The sequence below is a fragment of the Didymella exigua genome, assembly GCF_010094145.1.
Source record: "Didymella exigua CBS 183.55 unplaced genomic scaffold M421scaffold_48, whole genome shotgun sequence".
Taxonomy (NCBI): domain Eukaryota; kingdom Fungi; phylum Ascomycota; class Dothideomycetes; order Pleosporales; family Didymellaceae; genus Didymella; species Didymella exigua.
Window position 1 is genome coordinate 62529 of NW_022984822.1, and position 8294 is coordinate 70822.

General features: G+C 46.1%; 3 protein-coding genes across 3 annotated transcripts; 1 reads left to right on the top strand and 2 right to left on the bottom strand.

Annotated features, from left to right (window-relative positions):
• Window positions 1-719: 719 nt before the first annotated feature.
• Window positions 720-1923, bottom strand: M421DRAFT_104321 (uncharacterized protein; the record flags this gene model as incomplete). Its single annotated transcript, XM_033587003.1, has 3 exons — window positions 720-1145; window positions 1818-1859; window positions 1903-1923. 3 exons carry the CDS (start codon window positions 1921-1923, stop codon window positions 720-722), a joined length of 489 nt encoding a protein of 162 aa, XP_033443823.1.
• A 1312-nt stretch (window positions 1924-3235) lies between these two features.
• On the bottom strand, window positions 3236-3583 carry M421DRAFT_95992 (uncharacterized protein; the record flags this gene model as incomplete). Its single annotated transcript, XM_033598357.1, has 1 exon — window positions 3236-3583. The coding sequence occupies one exon, from the start codon at window positions 3581-3583 to the stop codon at window positions 3236-3238; it is 348 nt and encodes a 115-aa protein (XP_033443824.1).
• An 868-nt stretch (window positions 3584-4451) lies between these two features.
• Window positions 4452-6372, top strand: M421DRAFT_425629 (phosphotransferase family protein). Its single transcript, XM_033594139.1, has 2 exons — window positions 4452-5185; window positions 5290-6372. Exons 1-2 carry the CDS (start codon window positions 4498-4500, stop codon window positions 6243-6245), a joined length of 1644 nt encoding a protein of 547 aa, XP_033443825.1. The 5' UTR covers window positions 4452-4497; the 3' UTR covers window positions 6246-6372.
• The last annotated feature ends 1922 nt before the right edge of the window (window positions 6373-8294 follow it).

The window sequence follows — 8294 nt, forward strand, 5'->3', positions numbered from 1 at the left end:
GATCACCAGCCTTGAGCGAGCCAACAAGGCAGCGTCAGCGCGTAAGCAACGGAAGAAAAAGCGTATACAGAAGCGAGGGACCTTAACAAAGGGAGAGGGAGAGGATATACTCGCTCAAAGTGAGGTTGAGCAGCAGATTTCTTGTGAAGAGCGTCAAGGAGGAGCGCGATCAGGCCTTAGCCGCCAGGCTCTCGCGCGCTGCACAAGGTGCAGAGAGACTGGGCATAACTCACGTACGTGTAGAAAAGATACATTAGATACTGCTTAATTTGCTCTGCAAACATCTATATATTATGTTATCACGTTGTTGAGATATACGCTTGTAGAGGTGCGCAAAGTTGGTAGGGTGGCCCGCTCGCTTGTATGGCCCGCTCGCTTGTAAAACATGTTAGAATTACATGGGAAATAGCGGAACAAAAAGGCTTGGGAATTGTAATGGCTGCCAATTGTCCACTAGCTGAAGGTCAGACCTTTCATCCTCTTGTTGATATTCGCCGATTTCTTCGACTGCATTCGCTGCCATTGAATAAGAGTTTGGCACGAATCCCTTAAGTATTGATAAAACCAGAGCATCTGCTAGACGACTGACTTGAACGCCTCTCGGGTATCTGTGTAATACGTATGTCACAAGTATTTCCAACTTCTTATCGGACAATTTGCTGGTTTTATTACTAGACACTTTGTTAGCAGTTCAACTGGTATGAGCTGGGTGGTGTATCTTACACATGAGTTGCTAGTTCAGGGCCACAAGTCAGAACGAAACTAATTCCAAGATGAGAGGCGACAAAGGACCACCTCTTTCCAATTCTTTTGTGATACATAAATCTACTTAAGCACTTTTCTTTTGCCTTTGGGCTGATGTTCTGATCATAGCGATTGTATATCTCCTCTAAGATCGCATTAATTGCTACGCTAGCGATACCTTTACCTTGGGAAAGGTAGCTCGAAATCTTCGGATCTTTACTCAGCTCAACGCGCTTCTGCTCAAAGTGGTGATGGAGGAGGATTCTTGCCATTGTGAGTTTCACAGGATCAATGGCACATTCAAATTCGATCGTTTCGGCACAACAAAGGCTTTTGAGTATTCTCTCGGTCAAGAAACCTTCCGAAGTTGGGTCCTCCCCCGGAAGACGAGACCAAGGATTCTCTAGGCTCCATCTGCAGCAGAAAAGACCTATGAAACCTCTTACGTCCTTCCGAAAAGATATATCGCCAAGCTCAGCAATGAACTTCAGTAACTCGTAGTTTTCCCCATAGAGATTGCATAGTTGAGCGTAAGAATGATTCCAATGAGTAATTGTCACTCCTTCAGGTAATGTGTATGTCGTTTTACTCACTGGACTTCCATGCCAGTCCGAGGGGAGTACCGATGGCGATAAAGATCCTAATCTTGGCTGGAATTCACATAGGAGTGAAGATCGATTGTTCGTGGTATTGATTGCTTGTGAAGATGCTTCATCGGAAAGCACCAGTCGAACATCCGCATTTGAAGCCGATATTGTCATGTTGACGCCCATCTCCCCTTGAACTTGTGGTAGGTCATGTTCATTGTGAGCTGCACCGCTGATTGCAGGAAGATCACACCGACTGTGTATATCCGGCGTTAACGATTGTATTGCCGCACTTTCGTAACAGGACACGGAGTTTCGTGTGCTCAGGTCAGTGCTGCATGGCTCTAGATCTATAGCAGAGTTTGCCTGGTATGAGTAATGGTATAGCATTCCAGTATCAACGGACGAAATCTTAGCAGGCGTGTCGAGAGACAGCCTGTGTGGTAAAAGCTTTGCTTGAATAGAGTCTAGACAATCTCCCTCTACAGATGAAAGAAGAGACAACAAGGCTCTGCCTGTGTATAAGAACTGCCAAAAGTCAGCGATATTCGTTTTGGTCATGTTAACCTACATCATCTTCTGCTTCTCTCATTCTAGTCCGTGCATAAGCTAGTAGCGGTTCGTCGTCAGAATTTCCCTTATTGTTGTTAAAATGAGCATTTATGTAAAGTGTAAGATACTTGCTAGGAGTAAGGAGCGTGTCATTGCATAAGAGGCGTGGTAACCGGAAATCCTAGGACGTATACAATAAGAGAAACCCAAGAGCGAGCGCAGCTGAATAAATAATGTTTGAGAGTACACAAGAAACTGCCGGGTATTAGAAAATACTCCCCACAGTAGCCATAATCAATCTTAATGTGACTTAAACCTATTAACGCTTCCGTGAGCTGCTCGTATTCTACTGTAATTAATTGTGCGCTATGCCTACCCTATACAGCCGTCTAGTAAGGTGTGGCGCAGGCCATTGGCGGCCTTTACTGCACCTATTCTTATTGGATAAGAGCCATCAACAATACCGGTAGTCTGACCAACACGAGGGATCAAACGTCTGTTAATGGTCACGCTAGTACGGAAGCAGTAGTTGGAACTTGTGTAGGCCCCCCCTCCAATATTCATGGAGGCATCCGTAAAGCTCCCGGTGTTGGCCGGACCCACCAATATAACATGTGCTCAGCCGGACTCTGTATTTAAGCAGTTCAGCTGAGCCCTGATAGCTAATCAGTGCAATTCCCAAGTCTCTAACTATCAAGTAAACTTACATACTGTTACAACCCTCAGCACAAGTAGCTAGTCTCTGCCAACCTCAAAAAAAGAGTTAACCTAATATGCCGGTGAATGGGAGGCCAGACAAGCTTGTCCAGGTGTTTATTGAAGAGAAGAGACATTCTTGCCAGTTGAACCAAAAAAAAAAGTGCAAGGGCGGAGTGCTCGATGACAAGGGCCAGTTTCAGGAAAGAACGACTAGTAATGTTCAGTGTGACGACCATGAAGCTGAGGGAACCTTTGCAGTGCAGAGACAACTCTTGCTCAAACTAGCAGAGCAGGAAAATCGATTCGTGGAAGTACCCGCGCCTGGGACAACCTCATTCCAGAGCCTTGAGAGCTTGAGAAAGGACACAGTTCAAGCAATCGAAAAAATATGGGTGAAAAGTACTAAATCTAAAGCCCACCAACGGCCACTTTTATCATACAAGTGACTCAATTCTTGATTGTAAGTTCTTGGTGGTTTCAATAGCTATATAGCTTTCCAGAACGGCAAGGTCCGACGTAATTGATATTGAGCGTGATCTCTGCTCGATCTGCGCATCGTCAAAGATCACTTAGATAGGAGTTCGAATCATTGGCCTCGAAGCTCCAGAAATGAAGCTGAGTTAAAGAACATTGTTCTACAGTATCAACTGAACCTAGATGGACTTTGCTGCGTCCTCAAGTGCCTTTTTGACATCATCCTGTGTGCCTCCTTTCTTCACCAAGGCGTCGGCCATGACGGAGTGTGTGCCGCCATTTTGTTCCCTCCATTGTTTGATGGAAGATGGGATTTTCCCGGCGTTGGGCTGCATCTGGAACTTGTTGTATACACCATCCGCTTTGGAAACCTCCCCATCGAAGTCCCAACGAACTCCGATTCGTTCCTGCTCCGCTGAGCTTTTAGGATACACAGTTTTGCCCCTGCCCACAGATACATCCGTAAACTTCTTCCAAGCATTCCCCTCCACAGCCTTGTTCACAGCCGAACTGATTGACTTCTTCATCGTGATTAACGGAGGCTAGGTTTGGAGGATCAGCTGTGACCTGCCCATTTCCATCAGTTTGTTGCTTACATCTAATGCAAGCGCTGCACAAGCTTTCGAATAGCTGATGAAAATGCTTGAGACCGCGGTCGTAGTTGTAGACGGTGGATCTGGGAGTGCTGTATGTGAGACATGCTTCGGAGAGCTTATATAGTGATGGGGAAATGATCTAAAAGGCTAAGAGAGAGCGCGGCCATTGAGCGTGTCTGTTTTCCAAACACGATAGATGGACTCTCTTTCGTCTGCGCATCTCTGATTCTCGAAGACCGCGCGTCTAATGCGGCACAGTCTTATCTGGTTTCTTCGTTCGACTCTTCTGTATGGCTGAGTAGCATATAGTGTACTGTAAGCATTGGTACCTGCATTTGTCTCTCGTGTTCGATTGAGAGCACCTGATAGGGGATTGGTGGGACCAAAGATTGAGATGCGTGTGACGACTTTAAGCGCAGAAGCTACCAGCACCATGCAGCTGCAGTGGCCCCCTGTACAGGAACATGCAGTGAAGATGCTTTGCGCCAAAACGAAGGCCTAGACAAACAAGATCAATGCTTAAAAGTGATGCCTTGTTACGTCTACTTCGAATCAACCGAAGCTTTGTGCAGCCAAGAGCGGTCCGAGCTCATTAGTCAGCACGCCCCGCAACTCGCCGGACCGATATATGCCTTCGCTTCGCGCTACCTTTCAACGACGCGCCGTCATCTCATGGCGTTCTTCCGATACTTAAGCAGCCGTCCGGCTGTCACCTCGGCTCGCTGTCGCCCTCCACGGATGACCCCATGCCTCAGAGTCAAAGATCCCACCATAGTATCAATCCATACGCTCGCAGGTCACTCAATGGAGCAACACTCTGAGCTGTTCGAATACACATCGGGGCGATGGATGTCAGTCAACTCCTTCTCGGTCAAATGTTAACCTTCATTACTGACTATGGATGGAGCTGGAACGACGCCTTGAAGCATTCAGAAAGGAAACGAATGTTCAACGTCTCCGAATTGAAGCGCTTGGCGGCCGCAGCCGTCAATCGGAGCGTGGAAGATGTGGCTCGATTTGAAAAGCTTGGCGAAGGTGGATTCAATCGGACGTTCCTGATTACGATGCACGATGGCTTCCAGCTCGTCGGGCGAATTCCTTATCCCGTTACCGAGCCGAAGCACCTAGTCGTTGCTAGTGAAGTTGCAACAATGGACTTTCTACGCATGAACGGAATACCTGTTCCTAAGGTCTACAAATACTCAACCACTCCAGAGAACGCTGCTGGCACCGAATACATTTTCATGGAATTAGTACGCGGAACGAATTTGGGCGACATATGGTTTGATTTATCAGAAAAAGCTAGAATTACTGTCGTCACTAAACTCGTGGAGTTGGAGTCTCAACTATTTGCTCTCCCGCTTCCGGCAAGCGGTAGTTTGTACTACACCAAAGATCTGGACGTGGAAACCAACAAGATCGATGTTCCCACCACGGATCCTTCTTGCCATAGTCGTTTCTGTGTTGGTCCTGATACAAGACTTAGCCTATGGCACGGGAAAAGATTGAGACTTCATGTCGATCGAGGACCATGTACGTGTCAATCCTCTACCGCTCATGCATCCAGATCTCCATACATGCCCGCCGCTCTGCATCTCTTCGTTATTGATTGGCGGCCCCTACTAAGTACCCAAAAGTCACAGATTCAGCAGCTGTTCTTGCAGCTGGGGCCAAGAAGGAGATTGCGTACCTGACAAAATTTGGCCGACCGCTTCACCCGTTTCAACGTCTGCGTCGAGAGTTATACAACTATCAGAAACAATCGCCTTCCGAGCACCTACACAGTCTAGACAAATATCTGCAAGCTGCGCCTTACATCATACCGAAAGGCGACGCCTCTCTTACCCGCCCAACGCTACGACATCCTGACCTTCAACCTAACAACGTGTTCGTTTCAGACAATCTCAGTATTACCGGTCTAATCGACTGGCAACACTGCGCATCACTTCCACTCTCTCTGCAATGCGGTATCCCGAATAGTCTCCAGAATTACGGCGATAGCATTTCGGAATCGCTTACCCCACCTGAACTACCACATAATTTCGACGAACTGAGTGGAAAAGAACAGTTTGAGCAAGTTGTGCTCCTACGTCGGCGTCAGCTCCACTACTTCTATGTCGCAGCAACGGCTAAGCTTAACCCGATGCACTATGACGCCTTAACCCACGACTTCAGCACGTTGCGACGCAGACTATTTGATCACGCAAGTTCTCCATGGGAAGGCGATAACGTCACTCTTAAAGCCGACCTGATTGAATTGGAGCAGAAATGGTCCAACATCACAGCGTCGAGCTCGAGCACGAGCGACGATGCAAGCCCCCCTTGCCCCATCAGCTTTTCGGAAGACGAGGTGAAGAGGTGTTTGCATATGAACGCTGCGCAGATTGAGGCAGATGAGCAGCTTCAAGCTTGTAGGGATGCCATTGGCATCGGGCCAGAAGGGTGGGTGCCCTTGGACCAGTATGACGAGGTAAAGCAACGTGAAAGTAAGCTCAAGGCCGACGCGCTTGAAGCAGCTGAGTCCGACCATGAGCGGCTGATGTTATACGAGCATTGGATATTCGACGATTTCGATGAAGACGAGTATTCGTAACCGATTCCTTCACTAGGGTAGAAGATCGCAAAGGATTACAAACACAAGGCAGTACAAGAAGATAGCTACGATGAGACTACACTGGTGCATCAATCAAAACTGTCGCACTGGCTGCGCAATTCAGGCTTAATCGTTTCTAGATTGCAGAAGTAAAGGGCCTTAGCCTGGGTGAAAGTCTTCTCATTACCCAGAATCAACTGCCATTAGCAGTGCTTCGATGACCACTATCGTTCAGGACCTTATGTGCCAGGCAAGACTGCGTTCGAGTCCCTTCACTGATTTCGAGTTGATATTACCTACATCGGGAAAAGTTTTTCGAAATCCGGCCCAGACTGGCCGTTGCTGACAGTCGTGGCATGGTCGTGCAACAGCCGTTCAACGGCCCCAACGGCCCCAATTTGCGCCCAACGGCCCCAATTTCGCGCTAACGTTGCCAACGGCCAAAACGCTAAGTGCCCATATTCAACAAACTCAAAACGACGTTACAACGTCGTTACATGGCTACCCTTAGTTCTGCTAACTTAACTTAGTACTAGTATTAAATATTCAAAAATTGCGAAATTTTATGCACAGATAGAGCGAAATTGTAGCTTCAAAATAAGCAAAAAATTATTATTGTAGGCCTACTACAACGCAAGTTATAGAGCGTTAAAGGTTTGTTTGTTGAAGGTTTGTGTTTTGAAGTTGCGACAGCACACCATGGCAGCTGCAGCTGCGCCAGCACACAACACATCAGCTGCAGCTGCAACAGCACACGACGTAGCAGCTGCAACAGCACACAACAATGCACCTGCTAACAAAACAAGCACACACTGCAGAACAGGCAGGCCTAGGCGTAGAATTCTTAGTTTACCTACTATTCTTAAATAATATTCTTGTATTTTCTAACATTTAGGCTCCTAGAGCCCTAGCAAAGAATCTTAACTTAGTGTCTTAGTAAGGAACATTAAGCTTAAAACCTTCTACGCTTAATAACTATTCTATTAATAGGCCTATAATATTATTTAATAGCTTATTTTAAAGAGGAGACTTAGTAGTATATTAATATAATAAAAGTATAGTTTATTAAGCAGAGCTACTATTGTAGCAGGATTAGGAGTTGTTGTAGCTATTGCAGCTGTTAGGACTGTTAGAGCTGTTGGCTCGAAATTAGCTAGACATTGAATGCACATTAAATGACTGTTGTAGGCCTACAAGTCCTACTGTTGCCCACAGTACAATGCCACGATTTCCTGATTTCGACAACGGAAAAACTTTTCCTGATGTAGGCTGGCGGAATGGGTATACTCCAACGTCCTTTGTGGGTACCCCCCAAAACCTTATCAATAATACATAGATTCTAGCAAACTAGGGCTAAAAAGAAAGAGAAAAACCACCTCTACATTTTTATAGTAGAAGGTTTTGTTATAACTATTAAACTGTACAAGCTAGAGGCTAGAAAATATTAAAAAAGGGGGGGTACCTAGCAAGCATACCTATTAATAGGTATACTTTGCTAGGTAGTGTTAATAACTTAGCTAATACTAGGCAGAATTAGCTAATTCTTTTTTTATTAGAAGGCGCAATACTAGGCGCTTCTATCGAATAATAAATTATGTAAGCATATCTCTGCTAGTTAAGAAGCTATAAGCTAAAACGTAAAAAAGCATACCCTACCCATCCGCCAGCCTAATATTACCTATAACGTACCTGACGGGTGAGTCGCCCATATGGGTGAGTCGCCCACTCTGCCAAGACCCCACCAAAACTCAACCCTCTCACACAATGCCACAACAACAACGCGAATTAGGACCTTTAAAGGAAGCTAGAATACAGCTTGTGCTTTAGGCTATTAAAAAAGACGCAACACTCTCCCTGCAACGCGCTGCAGCCCTCTATAACGCGCTATACAGAACACTACGTGATTAACACACTAGACAACCTGCACAAGCAGATTATATGCCTAAATTAAGGAACCTAGACAAGAATAGGCTGGCGGAATGGGTATACTCCAACGTCCTTCGTGGGTACCCCCCAAAACCTTATCAATAATACATGGATTCTAGCAAA